A 20,873-nucleotide genomic window follows, 5' to 3' on the forward strand; every position below is an offset into this window, starting at 1 on the left:
TATTACAACTGCGAGTTCATGTCTCTCTCTCCCACTTCGGATGCCAGGCCCGGTTTCACTCAAATGTTTCTGGCCAGGACTATTTGGCCACCTAGGGACAATCCACTTTTCTTGAATAAAGGAGACAAACGATATTCAAGACTGCAGGAACCCTGGTGAGAACACAGCCGGACCCCATTCCAAGAAGCATTGGAGCAAGAAGCCAGTTGCTGGCAGGAAGTCAAAGCAGGACCAGCTGCTTGGCTGACAAGGTATCAACCAGGCACTTGCTCTTTTCCCTAAGAAGGGTCAGGCTTGGGCCTGAAGTCTGAGCTTGAACTCTATAGACAGGAACTAAGGGGGCCTGCAGCTCATGGGGGAGCTTGGAAGAGGTGTTGAAAAGGATGTGTCTGAGAATGCTGCTCCAGGCTGTTCCTAGAATCCCATCAGTATCTCTGGGCCAGTGGGAAAGTGCTGTGATCAGTTAGCAATATCTGCCATGCGTACTCTACCAGATGTAGAGGTATGCGTGCTATCTGTTACCATCAGGTGGCAGGGGTGTGGGAGAAGGGGCTGGGCAGATTAGTAGTCATAACAGAATGAACATTTCTCAAGAACTTGGAATGTGTCCTGTTAAATGCTTTGCCTGTTCTATTTTATTTAATCCTCAAGATAACTCTTAGAGATAGGGACTCTGGTCCCACCCCTATGGCAGCTCTATAAGAGTCACAATTTTACCTACTTATATACTTTTTCATATTTATTTATTTATTTGGCTTCGCTAGGTCTTCGTTGTGGCACATGGGATCTTTAGTTGGGGCATAGAAACACTTAGTTGTGGCATGTAGGGTCTAGTTCCCTGACCAGGGATGGAACTCAGGCCTCCTACATTGGGAGCGTGGAGTCTTGGTCACTGGGCCACCAGGCAAGTCCCACCATTTTATTTATCTGTGTTCATTTTGGAGATGAGGAAACTGAGGCCCAGAGAGACAAGTAACTTCCTCAAAGTCATGCAGTTAATAAGAGCTCCTCTAGGGCAGCATCTCTGGAATGTTCTGAGAAATGGCATTGTTCTATAATCTGTGCTACGCACTAGCTACAGGTGACTAGTCAGGATGCGACATGGAGGTAAGGCAACTGAGAAAGTGAATTTTAAATTTCGTGTAATTCTAACTAATTGAAATAGAAATGGCTCAGCACAGCTCTAGAGCTTGAGAGCGCAACACCTTAGTCCGATACCAAATACCAGGTCCAGGTTTTCCAAGTCAAATGAAAACACTGAGAGTTTTTTCAGTTATAATTCCATCAGGAAGGGCAGGGGGGTGTAGCAGTGAATGAATCACGAGTAATTGTACTACTTATGTGGTTCTCCTGGCCACACAGTTCTGCGAAGGCTTTTATCCACACGCTGGGTTTCACACGAGAGGCTTGAAGATTCCAGGGGAGACATGGCTAGTCAGGGTTACCTGCTGACCTTGGACCACAGCCAGCTGTGCAAGCCTGAAATGCCAAGCATTTCATTTTCACAGCTGGCAAACAGGGAACCAGGGCACACAGAGTCAAGCTGTGGGCAAGGCCAGCTTCCTTAGAAACCTCAGCAGTAAGTGACCAGCAGTTCTGACCTGACAGGTCCCAAGTCAGCATCAGCTCCAGGAGAAGCCGAGACACGCAGGAAGCTTCGGGTACATTTAGTGCCTCATATCTGCCTCCCCTCCCCTCTTCTCTCTAACCTTCTTAGGGGCTGGCTTCTTCCTTTCCCTCTAGTCATGAAACAACATGATCTTGAGAAAGCGCCTGAAGCTGATGAATGAATGCTGAGGTGTCAATGACTCAGAATCCATTTTCAAATGATTTCTATTTTAACAGGAAACAAAGTCTTCAGCTAAGGAAGAGTTTTCTAACTGGTAGACAGGCATCATCAACAAAAGTTCAAATTTATGGAGCTTTGTGCATGGGGTTTTATGCTTCCCTGTGGCTCAGATGGTAAAGAATCTGCCTGCAATGCAGAAGAACCGGGTTTGATCCCTGGGTTGGGAAAATCCCCTGGAGAAGGAAATGGCAATCCACTCTAGTATTCTTGCCTGGAAAATCCTGTGGACAGATGAGCCTAACCGTTTACAGTCCATGGGTCGCAAAGAGTCAGACACAACTGAGCGACTAACATGCACGGGGCACTGCTGGAAGTGTCAGCATGTATTAATTCATTTATTATTCATTCATTCATTATATCATTCATTCATCATGTATTAATTTGTCAACACCACAAAAGGAACAAAGGCTATCCCATTTGGAGGTGGGAAATGGAGGCACATGGTGCAGCTGGTCCAGTTGGCACCAAGCCAGGGCCCAAATCCAGGCACAGCTGGGGAGGCAAGTTTTGTGGAGAAGGAAGCAGAAAGCAGAAATGCCAACTGAGGGAAAGAAAGTCTTTTCTCTTTTAATCTGAGATTAGGGACGACCAAGGCCTGGGCAGCAAACCTCTGTGGCTTCACCCATTTACTGGTCTATTGCTTCTTACCCTCCAATCTAAACAGTTACAAATTTACTGGAGGGACAGAGCCAAGAACTCCACTTGCAGACGTGATCCAGGGTGGCTCACTTATGCTGGGCTGCAATTTTTCTAGATTACTCAGCCTTTGGGAGGAAAGCTGGGCCAAGGACAAACCTCTGGTGAGAAGAGTGTTTAGAGAGCCGCCTCCCTCCTCCTTCCCCCCTCCTCCAAGAGACTCAGGGACCTGGAGGCTCCCTGGGGAGCTAGGGCTGCAGCTGCAAGGAGCAGTTCTCCTAGGCCTCACCCCATTCCCAACACCACCTCCCTCCCTATCCCTCCCACCCGCCCCCCACCCCAGGCCCAGCTGTTCTTGGGACAGGGCTGGCAGTTCACTGACACCTCTCCAAAGGGCCTGCACCACACAGAATCACAGGCATGCATCTGTGAAGAACACAGGCATGCAAAAAACACAGGGCTGCTCTGCACTTAGGTACTGACAGCTGTTCTCCTCGACTGGGTAATGTTTTCCCTTTTGTGCTTGTCCCTTTTGATACTGAGTACTTCCTTAGTTTTTATTTATTTTTTAAATTTTGTTTGTGCTCTGCGGCCTGTGGGATCTTAGCTCCCCAACCAAGAATCAAACCTGCTCCATGGCAATGAAAGTGCCGTGTCCTAACCACTGGACCGCTGGGGAAATCCCAAATCCACCCTTTCTAACTGTACAATTCAGTGGTTTTTCATCTATTCAGAGTTGTGCAATCATCATTATGACCGAATTTCAGAATATTTTTATCACACTCCTGCCCAAAATCATCCCTTAACAGCCACACCATTTCCCTCAACATCCCAGCCCTGCTACTGCTACTAAGTCACTTCAGTTGTGTCCGACTCTGTGCGACCCCATAGATGGCAGCCCACCAGGCTCCCCTGTCGCTGGGATTCTCCAGGCAAGAACACTGGAGTAGGTGGCCATTTCCTTCTCCAATGCATGAAAGTGAAAAGTGAAAGCGAAGTTGCTCAGTCGTGTCCGACCTCAGCAACCCCATGGACTGCAGCCTTCCAGGCTCCTCCGTTCATGGGATTTTCCAGGCAAGAGTACTGGAGTGGGGTGCCATTGCCTTCTCTGATCCCAGCCCTGAGTAACCACTAATTTCCTTTCCATCTCTATGGATTTGCCTGTTCTGGACATTTCATATAAATGGACTCATACAATACCCGTTCTTCTGTGTCTTTCACTTAGAATAATGTTTCCAAGGTTCATTCAGGCTGTAGTGTAAGTTAGACAATGATAGATCCGTAGTGGTTAAAGCTCATTTATTCCTCAAATAGGTAGTTAAGAGGCTACCAGGTGCCAGCCTTGGGGCTGGCAGCAAACCCTGCCTCAGCGGGTTTCCAGGTGGGGAGAGAGAAGAGTAAGTCAAATGAACAAGGACTGATTGAGAAGAATTAGACGGAGGTAAGCACAGAACTCAGAGAAGGCAATGGCAACCCACTCCAGTACTCTTGCCTGGAAAATCCCATGGGCAGAGAAGCCTGGAAGGCTGCAGTCCATGGGGTCGCTAGGAGTCGGACACAACTGAGAGACTTCACTTTCACTTTTCACTTTCATGCACTGGAGAAAGAAATGGCAACCCACTCCAGTATTCTTGCCTGGAGAATCCCAGGGCCGGGGGAGCCTGGTGGGCGGCCGTCTACGGGGTCGCACAGAGTCGGACACGACTGAAGCGACTTAGCAGCAGCAGCAGCAAGCACAGAGCTGTTTGGTAGTGAAGAGAGGAATGGTGACTTTAACACAGGGGGGCAGCGAAGGCCTCGGTGTAAGTGAAAGCAATGGGGCCGGCCGAAGTAAGGCTGGAAGAGGGTGAAGGTGCAAAGGTTCCCCCGCGATGCCCCCTCCCAGCACTCAGCTCCCCCAGGCCCGGGATCTCGCCTGTCTGGTCCACGCCTTGTCCCTGCGCCTGGGACGGCGGTCGACACCCAGGAAGCAGGTCGCGATGCTTGACTCGAGTGGCCCGCCGGGGCCGCGAGCGAGTCCCCGGGTCGAGGATGTGTGCGGGCCGAGGAGTGCGCGAGGACCCCACGCAGGCCCGGACCCGCGCAGGCCCCGCCCCCGGCGCAGGCCCCGCCCCGCACAGGCCCCGCCCCCGCGCCGCCTGCGCCCACCCGCTCCCGGACGCCGCCATTGGCCGCGCGCGCCTCCGCCCTCGGCCTCGCACTTCCTGGCGGAGCCATGGCCGCGCTCCCGGCCGGCCCGCGGGCTCCGGCGCTCCGGCCCCGCCGCCCCGCCCGCTCGGCCCCGCCGCCGGGGGTCCCCGCGCCGCGCCAGTAGCGCGCCCTCCCAGGTGGGCCTGCGCGCGCGCCCCGCTCCTGCGCGGGCCGGGGCGGAAGCCGCGCGCCGTCCGGGGGCCGGGGCGGGGGGCGGGCCTGCTCCGGGAGGGTCGCCGGCGCCGCGGTTCCGCCCGCGGGAGCCCTTTGTGCTCGGCGGAGCGCCGGTGAGGACCGCGGGGCTGGGGAGGGGGCCGCCGCCCCCGCAGGTGGGACGGGTGCGGCCTGCGCGGCGGCGCGCGGCCCAGGTGGGCGAGCGTCCCCGCGTCCCGCCGCCGGCGCCCTCCCCGGGCGCCAACCCGCTCCGCGCCCTCCCCAGCCTCGAGGCCGGCGCGAGCCCGCCCGGGCGGCTGTTGTGCCGGCGGTTCCGCCTAGCGGTGTCGGGTCCGAGGAAGCCACGGCGGCGTCCGCCGAGAGCCGGGACCGGTGAGTGCGGGCGGCCGTCCGGGTCCACCTCCACCTCCACCTCCACGACGCGGTTTTCCCCACCCCCCGAGCGCCGCGGTCCGGCAGGTTTCAGGGGCTGAAACCCGGGCTCCCTGGGGACCTGCCGGCCGCCCGGACGTGGCGTTACTAAACCGTTCCGTGTTTAGTAAAAGACCTCTCAGCGCCTTACTGGGTATCGCCACCGTCCCTGCGGATGGCCTTGACCCCTCACCTGCTTGCAGAAAGCACAGGAGGCACCTGACATCCACACTCCTGGACCAGCTGGGCCCCCGAACCGCTTGCCCGCAGACAAAAGGGAGCCTCCGCACGGGGAGAACTCTCTCTAGAAACGTTGGCCTAGAAAACAAAGCTTTTAGCACTGAAGGCAGACCTGAGACCTGGCTGGCTGCCTCGGGTGGTGGAGACCGTCTGCTGCGGGTGACCTTGGGCAGGCTCCACGGCCACCTGAGCCTGGGCATCAGGAGCGGCGCTGACACCTGTCTCAGAGGGTGAGGGTGAGGGTGAAACAAGGAAGTCAGGGATGAAGTGTAGGATGGATGCTGGTGTCCTTCCCTTCCGTCTCTGAGCCCCCAGCACCGTAGGGGCAGTCAGGAAGGATTGGGGGGAGGGCTACAGCTGGTCTTTGTCACAAAGTTGCTGATTTGCTGAGAGAAATCTAGTTATCCCTTCCTTCCCCCCAGGAAACTGGCAGGGTGGACTGCACCGGGATCGCCCCCACCCCCTACTCCCCCGCATCACTGGAGCCCCCTCTTGTCTTCCCTGATTATCTTAACAGCGCTGGACTCCTTGTCTCACTGTTATTTAATAGCAAAAGCTGACTCTTCTCAACTCGGATAGCAGGGGATAGATCCCTCTGTAAACCCTCTGTCCCAGTATATGACTTGTGCCCATGTTGCTGGTTTAATCCTTCTTCCGTGTGCTCCCATCCTCCGAGGTCCCGCGGAGCCCGGCTCTGTGCTCTTAGTGAGTTATTGACATTTCAAAAACTGGAAGAAGCCTGTCATGGTGTGGGTACACCAGCCCTTGCCATAGACTCCACCACGAAGTGTGTAGAAAGGTTAAATTGCTGGTTCAAGTTTATCTTGGATGTTCCAGGCAGGGCACACCCCCATCCCCTCCCCCCATTCTCTCACGGAGGTTTCCTGCCTGTGGGTGTTTGTTTAATGGCCAGGTGGAGTAGCCTAGGGGTTGAGAGCGTGCAAGCCTCCTTACCTTGGAATCCTGACTCTTGCTGCTTCCTGAGTGTGAAGCTGAGCAAGTTCCTTCCCCTCCCTATGACAGCTTCCTCCTCTGTAAACTGAGGGTAATAATAGTGCTGGCCTCCTGGTGATGTTGTGGGGCTTAAATCAGTGAGAAAGAAAACAAGACAGTGCCTGTGTCCAGAACATATTTTATACTTGGCAGTCATCACTGAACCATATCCTGAATGTCACGAAATTTTACAAGGATGAGACTCTCAAAGCCTAGGCCCCATTCAAGGGCCCGTGTCTGTCCAGTTTTGAAGCTGAACAGATTCAGGTTTGATTCCCAGCCGTTCACTAGCTTTGTGACCTTGACCTCAACATCTTCATCTGTGAAATGGGTTAAGTGACATCAGCTTGGTCAAGCCGGATGGAAGTTTAATGTGATAGCAGGTGTCAGTCCCTTAACGTAGTCCCAGGGTCATAGTCTGGGTTCTAAAATGACAACTGTTGATATTGTGGTCTTGATCTATTGGAAAGACATCCTTCTGATCAAACATCCAAAGGTAGGTGTTTGTAGGTGAGCTTAGCGACAAGACGTGGTGGGAGTTTAGGTGAGAAGGGAACACTTCCTACATGTTCTGTCTGATTTTAACACCCGAATGTTTTCAGCACTTGGCATGACAGAGTGCTTGGAAGTACAGTGTTCTCTCTCTCTCCCCTCCCTTCACTCTTGCTGTCACTGACACCTGCCAGCAGAGCCTGCGATTTGTGAATGACCTCGAGTTAATACTACATGCTCAGAAACCCCGTTCTTGTCGTAGGGCTGCGATCTCGTTTATGATGGAGGGGAGCCGGCAGACGCGAGTGTCTCGGCCGTACAAGATCAGCGAGTCCTCAAAGGTCTGTGAACGGGTCACTGTGCCGATTGCCCAAGAAGCGTGAGGGTTTTCTAACAAGCTCATTCTCATTGTACAGGCTGATTTTCTATTCTTGGCATTGGTGTTAATCTCCTTAACGATGACTAGAGGTGGCACAGGCAAGGAGTGGAAAAATCATAAAATCAGAGAGAGTGGGGGTTGAAGGGAGTGGTGGATGTTAGAAACACAACTGGACTCCTTTATCCTGCACCTCGACCCTGAGAGGTGTACAGGACAGGGTGGATGACATGGGATTACTGTTTTCACCTGAGGCTCCAAAGATGTCTGTCAAGAAGCCAGCCCCCAGCCTTATAGTGGGGGCAGCACTTGGCATACCTGATGTGAAGGGCCAGAGCCTTTCCTGGTCGTGACTTTCTGGGACCCTAGGAGTGAGGGAGGGTGGGCCCCCAGGGCGCTGCTACCTACCTGTGTCACGCTGACTGCATCAGACTCGTCTTGGGAAGGGGGAGGGGACAGGTGTCTCATTGGAAGTACATGTACCCAGCCCCACCCCAGACCTGCTAAGTTCAAGTCTGGGAGCAGGACCTGGTAATCTGTAACCTTTAGCAGACTCCTCAGGTGACTTGGAGTGGCCCTTGACCCCACAGCCGCTGTAGATAAGGTTCAGGGGACCAGTTTGTGGGACAGTCCCCATTTATACCTGTCTCTTTATAAATATCAATAGTGTCCTTTTCTTTAAAAGTCTCCTTTTTTGACGATTAAATGTCATGGTTGGACTATATCATGCATTCTCCATGGAGCTGACATTGCTCACAAGGAACTGCAATGTGTTCTTGAGGGTGTGGAAAGAATTTACTCTTTCAAAGTACATATAATACGTGCCCAGATATATAGACTGTATATTGTGTGTTTAAATGACATAGCAAGCTAGTAGGGAAAAAATATTTTAAAAGCAGACAAAGGAAGAAAGATGAAGAAATACCATTTTAGATAAAGGGAGCTGCGAGCAAATTATAGATGAGGACAAAAAGAGGAGTGAGGTTCAACAGATGTGTGAAAAGGAAACATGGGGTGTAATTTTCAGGGGAGGCTGATCCCCCTGAGAACTCTCCTGTTTCCATTTGAGCTGACTGAGAAGGCTCTTGGCAAGCCTGGCTTTATCTGCTGTGAAAACCCAGAAAGGTCTCACTGCTGCCTCAAAGGGGCTTTGTTTCGGAGCTTGGCTGCCGAGACAGCGTAGCTTTCTAAGTTCGACAGCGCCAGAAACCTTTGTCCCTTCAAGCCAGATTCTGAGCCTGTTTCTCTTTGAATTGAAGCTTTCAGGAATAGGCTTCTCTATCCCTTGGTTCGTTGTATTTATGTTCCTAACATTTCATATTTACCAAGTGCCCAAATCATAACATGCCCTTGAGTTTCTAGACATTGATCACACACCCGTGTGGCCAGAACCTGGATAAGTTAAAAAGAACATTACCAGACCCCTCCAGGTCCCTGCAGTCGGGAGAGCCACTCCCCCAGCTTTCAGCAGTTTCACCTGCCCTTGAGCTTGTATGAGTGGAGTCAGGGGTGGGTGTGTGTGCCTGCTCCTTGCTCTCGTTACGCTGCTTCGGAGGGTCACCCCAATTACTGCTTGTGGCGGTTCACCTTGCCTGTCTCAGATCAGTGGAGTCTTCCATTCTGTGGCCCCCACTGCTCATTTATCTACTCTAAAATGTGCCGCTCCAGTTTGATGCTGAGTTCCTTATTCTCCAATGTTTATTTGTTTATTTTGGCTGTGCCACGTGGCTGTGGGGCCTTAGTCCCCCGCCCAGAGATTGAGCCCACACCCCATGCAGCGGGAGCGAGGAGTCCTAACCACTGGGCCCCCAGGGAAGTCCCTGGATTCTCTTTTAGTATCAAGTACCCCATACCTCAGGCTCCCTGGAGGCTCAGCGGCAGAGAGTCCACCTCCCAGTTCAGGAGACACAGGTATAATCCCTGGGTTGGGAATATCCCTGGAGGAGGAAATGGCAACCTGTTCTAGTACTCTTGCCTGGAATATCCCATGGACAGAGGAGCCTGGCGGGCTACAGTCTATGGGGTTGCAGAGTCGGACACGACCTCACAACTAAACAGCAACAACCCCGTACCTGCTCCTGTTTGCCCAGCATTAGACCCTGAGTGCCTGTGTTTCTTCACCTTGCCTTGCCTTTGATGAAGGTGCTAAAATAAATGGAGGAATGAACAGTGTTCACGTCATGGGAGAAAGTCGAAGGCCAGAGTTTCTAAGTTATGTGAAGTGCTGCAGCTCGTTACTGATGACCCTTTAAAGTCGGGAAGTCACGGTTGTCTGTTTTTAGTTCTTGTCTCTGCTGCTACACTAAACATCTGGAAACAGGCTGTGGTGGAGACCCAGGTGAAGAACTAAATGAGCCCACCTAGCCTGGAGGCTCAGCTGTAGAAGCAGTGAAGCCGTCTGCCCTGGCTGCCTGCCGCAGATGGCCCCATGGCAGCTCTCCTCCGGGGTTCTCCCTATCCTTGCCCCTCCCCAGGGCTATTTCCTTTTCACACCGCAGCTAGGGGCCTTTGTACCCCTATTTAACTGTGATAGTGCCAGTGCCCCCGCCAGCTTGGAAGCAACCAGGAGACCAGGGTGGGCTCAGAGCCCGCCTGAGGCCCCTCAATTGCTTCTCAAGGACACTAACCTTCACTGTCACTTGATAGCCCGCTCCTGTGTTGCCTTTTTATTTCCTTACTTCAGTCTGCACCCAAGAGGGGCCCCAAGACAGCTTATGCTGGAGCCCAGACCTTTCCTGCTCAGTTATAAGCCAAAACCAGGCTAGCCCAGCGCTCTCTGGATAACCAGAATAGGCAGAAATATCCATGTGTGGACCTCCAAGAAGCCACCCTGTAATGTTAGGCAGACGAGCCTGGCTCTGTGGACTTGGAAGAGAAGGGAGCTGTAGGGATTGGCTGCATGGTGTCCTCAGAATGTGAGGATGTTGCCTGAGACTCATGTGGATGGAGCCATGGATGTTGGAACTGGCTGGACGGGAAGGACCACAGGGAAATAAAGTGGCCCATTACTGGTGCATTGGAGGTGGTAGAGAGCAGATTTGGAAGGAAAGGAGAAACTAAGCCCCTGCCTTAGAACACATGTTGAGAAGTAACCTCTAGGGACCTGTGTGCAAGTCAGCCAGCTGCTTGCACCTGCCCAGCCTCACCACCCCCGCCTCCCACACACCAGACTTAATGCCCAGCCCTTTTTCCCAGTCACCCTTGAATCACCCTGCTGATGTTTCTGAATGGTCTGTTTTCTCATATGTTGAATCATCTTGTTGTTTTTATAGGGAGTAAATAGAGCAGTGTGAAATATCCTGATTACTCCATCCAGGATTTAGAAACTGTTATGTAAATTCTGAGTTCTCTTTGTATCTTTAAAAGCCCAGGGCAGGCAGACAACAGTCAATCAATGTCCACTAACCTGAATGTATTGAATTAACTCCTATTAATTATTCCTATCAATTGATTTGTTAATTCCTGTGTAGCATGGTGATTAAAGGTTTGGGCTCTGGAATCAGATATAGGTTCAAATCCCAGCCCTGCCTCTCAGTCACTGTGGGATTTTGGACAGATGTAGTCTCTCTGAGCCTGACTTTCCCTCATCTGGAAATATAATTGACGCTCCCTTGGAGGGTTCCCATGATGCTCGAACAAGAGCATGCAGTCACGTGTCCAGGGCGGTGTGTAGCACAGTGTTCCTGCAGTTTACATACGTTTCTTTTAACCCTGGCCCTGACTGCTGAGGCCGTGCTTCTGAAAGTAAGATTGCCCAGGCACGTTAGTCTCTGGGCCCCATGACCTTGCTGGATGGTCTCTGTGGCCTAGGTGTCAGCACTGCGCCTCTGTGGGGACTGAGGGGCCCAGCAGGTGACTCTGCTGCCGCTCCCATGGGGCCAGCTCTGTACCAGGTTCTGTCTCATGACCCCTACAAACCTGGGTGATAAACACACTCAGCCTCACTTATGAGACCCGGAACAGAGGCTCAGAGGCTGCTTGAGCCTCAGAGGCTGCGGAGCTGGGGCTCCACCGACTCCTGTCCCACTGGAGAGGCTCCGCCCCACATAACTTCACCCTCCCCACAGGACAGCGTTTGCAGACCTCTGCCATGACGCACACTTGCTGAGAAGGACACAGAGACGGGAAAGGAGGGAATGAAGAACACTTTGGGGAATTCTGTCTATAGAGGAGGAGGGGGGCGGGAGATGAAAGGAAAAAAGAAAGATTGAGTAAATTTTATTTGTAAAGAAATGGAACTAAAAGTTGCTCAGTCATGTCTGACTCTTTGCGACCCCATGGACTGTAGCCCACCAGGCTCCTCTGCCCATGGGATTCTCCAGGCAAGAATACTGAAGTGGGTTGCCATGCCCTCCTCCAGGGGATCTTCCTGACTCAGGGATCAAACCCTGGTCTCCTGCATTGCAGGCAGATTCATTACCATTTCAGCCACCAGGGAAGTCCAGTACAAATATATAGCCACACACAGACACAGACACACACACACACACACCACCCCCATCCCCCCCCCAATTTCTGCAAGGTACTCTGGCACTTTATTTCCCATTCTCATTCTGCTGTGTGTTAAATGCTGGTCGGGTGGTGCTAGGTGGGTCCGGGGCCCCCTCCCCTCCTGACAGGCGCTCTCGCCACTGCAGGTGTACCGCTGGGCTGAGCACTCGGGCACGGTGCTGCAGCGGCTGAACGAGCAGCGCCTGCGCGGCCTCTTCTGCGACGTGGTCCTGGTGGCCGACGAGCAGCGCCTGCCGGCCCACCGCAACCTGCTGGCTGTGTGCAGTGACTACTTCAACTCCATGTTCACCCTGGGCATGCGCGAGGCCTTCCAGAAGGAGGTGGAGCTGATCGGCGCCTCCTACATCGGGCTCAAGGCCGTGGTGGACTTCCTGTACGGCGGGGAGCTGGTGCTGGATGGTGGCAACATCGACTACGTGCTGGAGACGGCCCACCTGCTGCAGATCTGGACTGCAGTGGACTTCTGCTGCGAGTACCTGGAGCAGGAGGTGAGCGAGGACAACTACCTGTACCTGCAGGAGCTGGCCTCCATCTACAGCCTCAAGCGGCTGGACGCCTTCATCGACGGCTTCATCCTCAGCCGCTTCGGCACGCTGTCCTTCACGCCCGCCTTCCTGCAGAACATCTCCATGCAGAAGCTGTGCGCCTACCTGGGCAGCAGCGAGGTGCAGCGGGAGTGCGAACACGACCTGCTGCAGGCCGCCCTGCAGTGGCTGACGCAGCAGCCTGAGCGCGAGGCCCACGCTTATCAGGTGCTGGAGAACATCCACTTCCCGCTTATCCCCAAGAACGACCTGCTGCACCGCGTCAAGCCCGCCGTGTGCTCGCTGCTGCCGCGCGAAGCCAACTGCGAGGGCTTCATCGAGGAGGCCGTGCGCTACCACAACAGCCTGGCGGCCCAGCCCGTCATGCAGACCAAGCGCACGGCCCTCCGCACCACCCAGGAGTGCCTGCTCTTCGTGGGCGGCGAGGTCTCCGAGCGGTGTCTGGAGCTCAGCGATGACACCTGTTACCTGGATGCCCAGAGTGAGCAGTGGGTCAAAGAGACGCCCCTGCCAGCCCGGCGGAGCCACCACTGCGTCGCCGTGCTGGGGGGGTTCATCTTCATCGCCGGCGGCAGCTTCTCACGGGACAACGGAGGGGATGCGGCCTCCAATCTCCTTTATAGGTATGACCCCCGCTGTAAACAGTGGATCAAGGTGAGATTAAAGCCAGATTATTTCTTTACTCTTGAGGACTTTCAATCTTCTTAATCTTAGTCTTGACTGCCCCCTCACCCCCTTCTCTGAGGCCTGGACAGCCGTCCTGCTTCTGAACTAGGTGTGATGATAAAGTGACGAGCTCCATCACGGCCCCCTGCCTGGTTAGAGGCAGTGAGGGCTGACTGGCCACCTTCTGCAGGGATGGGCCACGCCTAGAGCACCGCTGCCCCATAGAACTCTGCACCCGCAGAGCACTTCTGTGGCTCTGCCATCCAGCGGTAGCCACCGGCCACGTGTGGCAGTTGAGGGCTTGAAGTGTGGTCCATGGGACTGAAGAACTGAGTTTTCAGTTTTATTTCGTCTTCACGGATTTAAACGTGAGTGTGAATAGCCGCATGAGGCTAGTGGCTACCATCCTGGATGGCACTGGTCTGGATACTTGACCCATACTTCTGACAGCCTCCCCACGTCTCGGAGTCTCCACCAAGCTCCTCTTTGGGACAGGTTTGGAGGTGCTTCAGGGAGGCTGCAAAGGCTCATGCCTCGTAGGAGCCATGGCCCCTTGGAAGGTGTGGTGGCTAATGCTGGGAAGGGCTTGGGTCTTGGTATCAGACCCAGGTTCACGGCCCAGCTTGGCAAGTTGTAGCTGAGAGTTTCAGCCTGGTTCCACACCCGCTCCAAATCTTAGCTTCTCTCTCTGGAAACGGGTAAGGGGACGTTGACCTCCCAGGGTTGTGGTTGTAGCTCACATTGTTGAGGGGTCGGGGTTGTGCTCCTTTCCTCCCCAGAACCACAGCGCCACCCACGAAAGTCTGTCCCAGTCTTTATACTCACATCTCAGTCTCCTGACCTAACTTGGCGGTTTCCTGAGCTCAAGGTTCAGAAGGGACTCAGATGACTTTTCTATTTTATTCTCAAAAATCTAAAACCAACAACTTTGCAAGTCTTGCCACAAGAAGGGGGCTCCCAGCCTTGAAGACTGGCCTCCAGACCTTCATAGCGGTGGCAGCCTAATCATATAGGCTGCTGTGGGTCCGTGTTCATTCGAATGTCTTGCTTTTCTTTAAAAAAGAAAAAAGAAGCTTGGGTCTCCTGTTGTTAATTTCCTGCTGAGTGCCACTTTCTGCTCGCCAACACAGATGGCAATCAGTACTAATTTTTAAAATATATGATTGTGGGGGGCAAGGGGAAAGGTGAACTTCTTTTTTAGGAAACTAATCCATCAGTGGCTGGGACCCGTGTGTCCTGCAGAATTCTAGTGCACGTGTGGCCAGACAGGTTTGGGGAAGTGAATTCTCCGTGCCCCTCATGGGGATTCATGAGCTCTTGAGGGTCCCACCCAAAGGGCCCCCCTTTCTTCTTCCAGTTTGGCTCCCTTCCCCAGACTCAGGTGGCCGCTGCCTCACCCGGCTGTGTCTTCATGGAGCATGCTGGGGACATAGTGCTGGGTGTTGATGCTGACCCAGGTTTGGGAATGGGGAAGTACAGGTGTGTCGCCTCCACAGGTGGCCTCCATGAACCAGCGCCGTGTGGATTTCTACCTGGCCTCCATCGAGGACATGCTGGTGGCGGTCGGCGGCCGAAACGAGAACGGAGCGCTCTCCTCGGTAGAGACCTACAGCCCAAAGACCGACTCCTGGTCCTACGTAGCCGGCCTGCCAAGGTGATTGGGGTGTGGGGGCAGAGCTACAGACGCTGAGGCTCCGGGGTGGCCGTTGAGCCCACCTGCCTGTCTGGGTTTCTTGGCCTCCGATTCCAGGCAGTCTCCTGGCTTGTGAATGACAGCGCGAGGGGCAGAGGGCGTAGTGCCGGCCTGTCGGGGCGCCTGTTCTGGGCTGCCCGAGTGCTCCATTGCCAAGTTGCCTCACTGCCTGGGTTCCAGGGAGTGGGTGCTGGGTTCAGGGGGTGAGAGACTCACTGAAAACCTCTCAGCTTCGGGCAGGAGGAGTTCAGAGGGTGGGGGTTGTCTGTGCTCCATCTGACTTGAACGGGTGTCCCCACCCCATGCTGTCTCTGCTGCTTCGTCTGTGAAGGGGGCGTGATGGCTGTCCCACCCTGTCCAGATGTCCGTTCACTGCGATTAGCATCACAGGCTTAGCAGAAGGGCCTGTTGTTTATCTGACCAGCCCCCTGCGATCGAACCTGCAGGTGCACCCTCTGAAGCAGGCTTGCTGTGGAACATGTCTGAGTGTCTAGGGGACTTTGTCCCTGGACGTTAGAGGGGGGCATGGGGTGAGCGTCTGGGTGTGAATCCCAGCGCCTCCACTGAGCTACCTGGGAAGCCCTACCTGGACACCTGTGAAAAGATGAGTAGACAGTCACGGTAGTAGCTACTGATGACCATGTGCCAGCCTGGGCCTCGTACTTCACGTGATGAAGTCCCTTGATCCCCAAAATAACTAGCAGGGTGGATTGTAACCCACGTAGTTTATCACCCAGAACTAGATGACCGTGGATGAGGAAGCCGACTGTGGAAATCTTGACCTTGTCCTAGGCAAGCCCTGAGCGTCCTCTCTCCCTCTGTCCGTCCGCAGGTTCACCTATGGCCACGCGGGCACCATCTACAAGGACTTTGTGTACATCTCCGGGGGCCACGACTACCAGATCGGCCCCTACCGCAAGAACCTGCTGTGCTATGACCACCGGACGGACGTGTGGGAGGAGCGGCGGCCCATGAGCACGGCACGCGGCTGGCACAGCATGTGCAGCCTGGGGGACAGCATCTACTCCATCGGTGGCAGCGACGACAGCCTGGAGTCCATGGAGCGCTTCGACGTGCTGGGCGTGGAGGCCTACAGCCCGCAGTGCAACCAGTGGACGCGTGTGGCGCCCCTGCTGCACGCCAACAGCGAGTCTGGCGTGGCTGTGTGGGAGGGCCGCATCTACATCCTGGGGGGCTACAGCTGGGAGAACACGGCTTTCTCCAAGACCGTGCAGGTCTATGACCGTGACAAGGACAAGTGGAGTGAGGGCACCGAGCTACCCAAGGCCATCGCCGGTGTGTCGGCCTGCGTGTGCGCCCTGAAGCCGCGGCTGGAGGACAAGAAGAAGAAGGGCAAGGGCAAGAGGCCTCAGGACCGTGGCCAGTGACCCCTGGCGTGCCGACAGACCAGCAGCCACCGGGAGAACCCCGACACCATTATGTACGACCTAGCAGCTTTTTTTTTTTTTTTTACTTTTATGATTCTTGGTATTTCTATGGTATCACAGTAACCAATTAAATATTCTATATGACTTGACATACCATCTTGCTTGAGTAATTAACCTGGGGCCCAGGCAAGAGTGGTCCCTGCATCTGTGTGGGGCTTCTTCCCAAGTTACCAACCCCTGTGGGTGCCCCCCCACCCCCCGACCATCCCACTGAGAGCAGCCAGGGCAAGAGTGACGCAGAAGTTTCTGTAGTGGAATGAAGGGCTCCGGTGCGACAGTGCAGGCCCCGTAGTCCACTCCTCCCCAAACCTGGCTGAACTTTTCAAACACTCGGTTCCTGGGCCCCACCTCAGAATTAGCGATTCTGAAGGGGGCCGAGAGGGAGGCTGAAAACTACTGTCCTTGGAATGACTGAGCATCAGCCACACTTGGGAATCACTGGTGAGGTGGTTTTTTACAGGCAGGGCACAGAGACTCCTGGAGAGTGACCGAGGGTCACCAGCAACCCAGGCAGTCAGGTGAGGCGTGGGACCTCTCACCAGGGAGGTCTCCCCACTGGGCTTTCTTCCTCAGGTGGCCGTTTCTCCCAGTTGGTCATTGTCTCAAATTCCCAAAGGGAACAGGTAGTCAAGGGAGAAAGGAATGTGGGCACGAGGCTCTTGATAAGCGTTATTCTGTAATTTGTGCTTTGGTCTTTTTACTGTCTCTTCTGGAAGCCACTGATTCTTAGATTACTGATGTACTGAGCCCTGCCAATCTCCATTTATCACTCAGGAAAGAAGGGAGGTGGAATGTGCCGTTGTGTTCCATGACCCCTGCTCTGAGACACCCCAGGAGGCTCCCACACGAGGGAGGGCCCAGGGACCCCGACCAGAGAAGGCTGTCGGAGCATCTCCCCAACTCCGGCGCCAGATCCTACCCCACCCTGCCGTCACCAGGTAGCCCTGTGCTGGGGGCACACTCCAGCAAGTCTCGAGCTGCTGCCCACCTCCTCAAGGACGGGTGAGACCCTGGCCAGGCCTCCTCCCAGGGGTCGAGGTCCCCCAGTCTGCATGAGCTGTGATGGTGGGTTCCGCACCTCCTCCTGAGATGTGCCACCACCCCCGCTGGTCCCGCAGTTGCCAGAACTGACAGCAGCAGCATGTGCCCTTTAAGGAGCGTTCGAGACTCCTGCCCAAGCCACCTGTCATGCCAGGACAATAGGTGTGGAGCGGGTTTTAATCACCAGCCAGCGGAGGCATTAGTGATCCTGCTGTGGCAGAGATCTTACTGCGGAGACCAGAAGGCCTCGTGATTTATCGTTAACATTGGCATTAGAATAAGAAGCTCAGTGAACTTCTTTCTCCTTTTCCTTTTTTTCTGTCTCTTTATGGCCCTTCCTTCCCCTTCTCTTGAAGGTTCACTGTGGTTTTGGTTGGTCTGTTTCCATAGTGACCAGGAGAGCTGAGAGCCAGCTGAGAGTTGAAAACTTGGTACCCAAATGACCGCCGCCTCTCAAGAGATGGGTGACCTGTCTGCATGTTTAGCCTATGGAAGTTGCTAAAGGCTTACAAACCCCTGAGAGGTTTTGCAAGGCATGCAAATAATCAAACCAAAAAACTGTCCACCTTCTTGGAGCTCCTTAATACAACATTTCAGTGTATTAAAGGCTCTGAGAAGTCCTGTGTCACCTGTTAACTCTCCATCAACCCTGCACCTCCAAACTGCATTGAAGCTGCAATCCTTCTTTCATCTCAAACTTAATCCAGCCCTCCCCGGAATCCATGTTATGGCACTCCTGCCAACTGTGGGAGAGCTTGCCTTCCTCCTGTTCCAAGGCAGGTTTCATTGTTCCCTGAGAGGCACAGAACCCGTGGTCTGTTCTCCCCAGCTCAGCCCAGGTCATGAGCAAAGAGGCGGTCATTCAGCCAGAATCCAGGGCAGATTTGGCTGAGCACATAGAAAGACCATGCTTGCTGTGAGGAGCAGGAAGGCTTTGACCTCAGGAAGACAGCTGTGAATTTTTAGCCTAAGCTAGCTGTTGTGCTTTTGACAATAAGGTTGTGCTGCTGGCTTCTATTCAGATTTTCTCGTGCCTTGATGTCTCTCTTGCCGCTATGCTATGAAGGATGTTTGTGATCTGTGCACCTTAGAATCTGATATGATTGAGGTGTGAGTATTCTTTTAAAGGTAGGGTCGATGAGGAAAATTTCTTCTTGTAGACCCACTTCAAATAGTTAATGGTGGCTCCACTGTTCTAAGAAAGGTTTTTCCAAGCTCCTCGGGCTCCATGGAGAGGAGCTTTGTCACCCGGGGCCAGTGCCTGCCTGGGTGCGGGAGAGCGCAGTGGTGAGATTGTGGCAGGTTCCTTCTGTCTGCGCTTTTAAGGTGGAAATCAGTGTGCTGTGCAAGCCAACTAAAACTAGAAGAAAACTGTCTAACCCAGGTGGGCAGAGCTTTGGGGCACACTTAGCAGGTGGCCCTTTGAACTGCAGAATCACAGTAATGATTTCCAGCTGCAGTGACAAAGGCTTGGGGTCTCCTGGCCGCCACGTTGAGATGGCAGCTTTCCCCATCGTGTTGTCAGCACTCCCAGCTATTCGCCTTGAACTTTGACAACACCTTGATTGTCTTATTTTGATCTTTCAGAATGATGGGCTTTTATTCAGGTTCTGTTTTTGTTTTTTTTTCTTTTAAAGAACTAGAGTTTTAACTTCATATGAGTGGTAGGTTTTGAATTTGATCCTCACCCAAGTTGGAACCCTGTTTGCTTAAGACGTTAGTGTAATGACAGAAAGAAAGCAGAGTAGTAAAGGTGAAGAGTCTTTGTTACTTACAGTGGTCTGTCTGCTGTTTAAAATATACAGAGATTATCTTAGCACCTTGCTTGTGTGTATGGCTCAATCTGTATTCCTAACATCCTCCTGCTTTTAGAAATCTAGACTGCCAGGTGGTAGGTCTACGTCTTTCTAGGTCTTAATCTGAGCAGAAAACCTCATGTGTGTATTTCTATTCTGAATGCCCTTCCCTTTGCCCCTTAAATCATAAGTTGGCCACATGGTGACTTAGTGGGAACTGCAGGAGTCAACCCTAAAGGGTGTTTGTTCAGTGTTGGATGGCAACCCAGATGCCCAAGGGAAGTGACGTCCCTTGCAGGTCTAGGGTCCCACTCTTGAGTTCAGGTGAGTTAAGGGCCTGGCCTCTAAGCCAGCAGGGACCTCTAGGTGACAGGCAGCCATGTGGGAAGTGAAGGACTCCACCCCCACCCCTTGTAGACCTAGCAGCCTCCTCCTCCTCTTACCCTTTCCTCCATGCATGCGCCTTGGCCAGCATCTCACTGAGCTTCTGGCTCTCAGGTCTTCTGGTTAGAATTCGAGACCCCTGTTCCCAAACCTGGAGGGGTAGTTCCAGCCCTGTGACGTGGACATCCTTGCTGTCTCCATGGATTCTGAGCATCTGCAGAAGGGAAGGGGCCGTGTCCCTGGCCTCCAGGATAAGCCTCTGGAATGTTGGGCCGCTCTCCAGGTGCTCGGAGAGCCCATCCCCTGTGTCCGCCAAGCCTGGCAGTTTTTAAAGTTTTTTGAAATGTTTTGATACTTTTTGATACCATTTGCTAATAACCGTTTTGTAGTTGCCTGCTGGGGTTTTCATTTTCCATCTCCCCACCACAATGCCCCCCGAGATCAGCGCCAGAGTCTTGTCATAGCCACCTCCATGGCCATGCCGCTCTGCCATGGCTGCGATCTGATCCGTGCTTTTGAGTTGTATGATGTCACACATGGCCCAGGAGTGTGACTGTCTTGGGCCCCCAGCTGAGCAAAAGGGCAGTGGTGTGTGATGAGGATGCGCCAACACCCTGAGACGTTGAACATTTCTTCCAAAGCTCCTACCGCAGCAGAGTGTGCAGAGTTGAAAAGATCCCTGAGGGCCGATCCATCTGTCACCTTTCCAGTATGGGTCATTTTTCAACACAGGGCCTGGCTGGGTCTCGAGTCACTCTTGTTTGTCCACCCTTTCTTTTATAAAGACACATTAACATGAAATCCAACAAAAGCTGTAACCTAAACCATCCTGCACTTTACAGAGTTTTGGAGATTGCTCATCTTTTTTTTTTTTTTTTTCCTTTCTACATGGGCAGAATTTGTGGCTTTGCAGGGTGTTCAGTTTGGTGGTCTCAAGAAATTGTATTTTGGTTGCCTTAGAAGAATCAATGAATGTACAGATTTGGGGGAGGGGGGCCGGAGGACAAAAACCTTCCTGTGTCAGTTTTCTTTGAGAAAAGGAACTCTACTTTTCCAAGTTATTGGAGCCGTCTTTACAGGTTTGCTTGTGATGGAAGGAAAAAGTCCTTTGGATCAACTGAAATCCATCATTACCACCGGCTCCCTTGCAGAATTAGATCTTTGATGATTAAGTATTGGTAATTCACTGGGTATGTTCTGGCTGCTAATGCTACTGAAGCTGGTTATCATGTGTGCTATTTTTTTCATTTGTTGCTTTTGTATTGTAACTGTATGACACCCAAAGCTTTTCTGTTTCTTATCTCTTGTTAATTTCCTGCATGTTGAATTTTTTTTCTCCTTCTGTTTGTAACTCCATAAAGTATTCAATTCTTGAAACACATTAAAAATGATTTGCCTGCTAGGGTATGGCTTATTTTATAATTAAA

The 20,873-nt window shown here is 53.1% G+C and overlaps 1 protein-coding gene across 4 annotated transcripts; it reads left to right on the forward strand.

Annotated features, from left to right (window-relative positions):
• Positions 1-4,682: 4,682 nt before the first annotated feature.
• On the forward strand, positions 4,683-20,873 carry KLHL36 (kelch like family member 36). Of its 4 annotated transcripts, XR_006056068.2 has the most exons (7): positions 4,934-5,221; positions 5,464-5,730; positions 7,248-7,326; positions 11,999-13,072; positions 14,581-14,738; positions 15,610-16,218; positions 17,000-20,873. XR_006056068.2 is itself a non-coding variant. In XM_060397884.1 (6 exons), the coding sequence occupies exons 3-6, from the start codon at positions 7,264-7,266 to the stop codon at positions 16,163-16,165; spliced, it is 1,851 nt and encodes a 616-aa protein (XP_060253867.1). In that variant the 5' UTR covers positions 4,934-5,221; positions 5,464-5,730; positions 7,248-7,263; the 3' UTR covers positions 16,166-20,873. The 4 variants fall into 4 exon arrangements, 3 of the variants coding, with proteins under 3 accessions (XP_042087449.1, XP_060253867.1, XP_027833490.1); XM_060397884.1 differs by having other exon boundaries at positions 15,610-20,873; XM_042231515.1 differs by lacking the exons at positions 4,934-5,221; positions 5,464-5,730 and adding an exon at positions 4,683-4,812 and having other exon boundaries at positions 15,610-20,873.

The sequence above is a fragment of the Ovis aries genome, chromosome 14 (genome assembly GCF_016772045.2).
Source record: "Ovis aries strain OAR_USU_Benz2616 breed Rambouillet chromosome 14, ARS-UI_Ramb_v3.0, whole genome shotgun sequence".
In the NCBI taxonomy this organism is placed as follows: domain Eukaryota; kingdom Metazoa; phylum Chordata; class Mammalia; order Artiodactyla; family Bovidae; genus Ovis; species Ovis aries.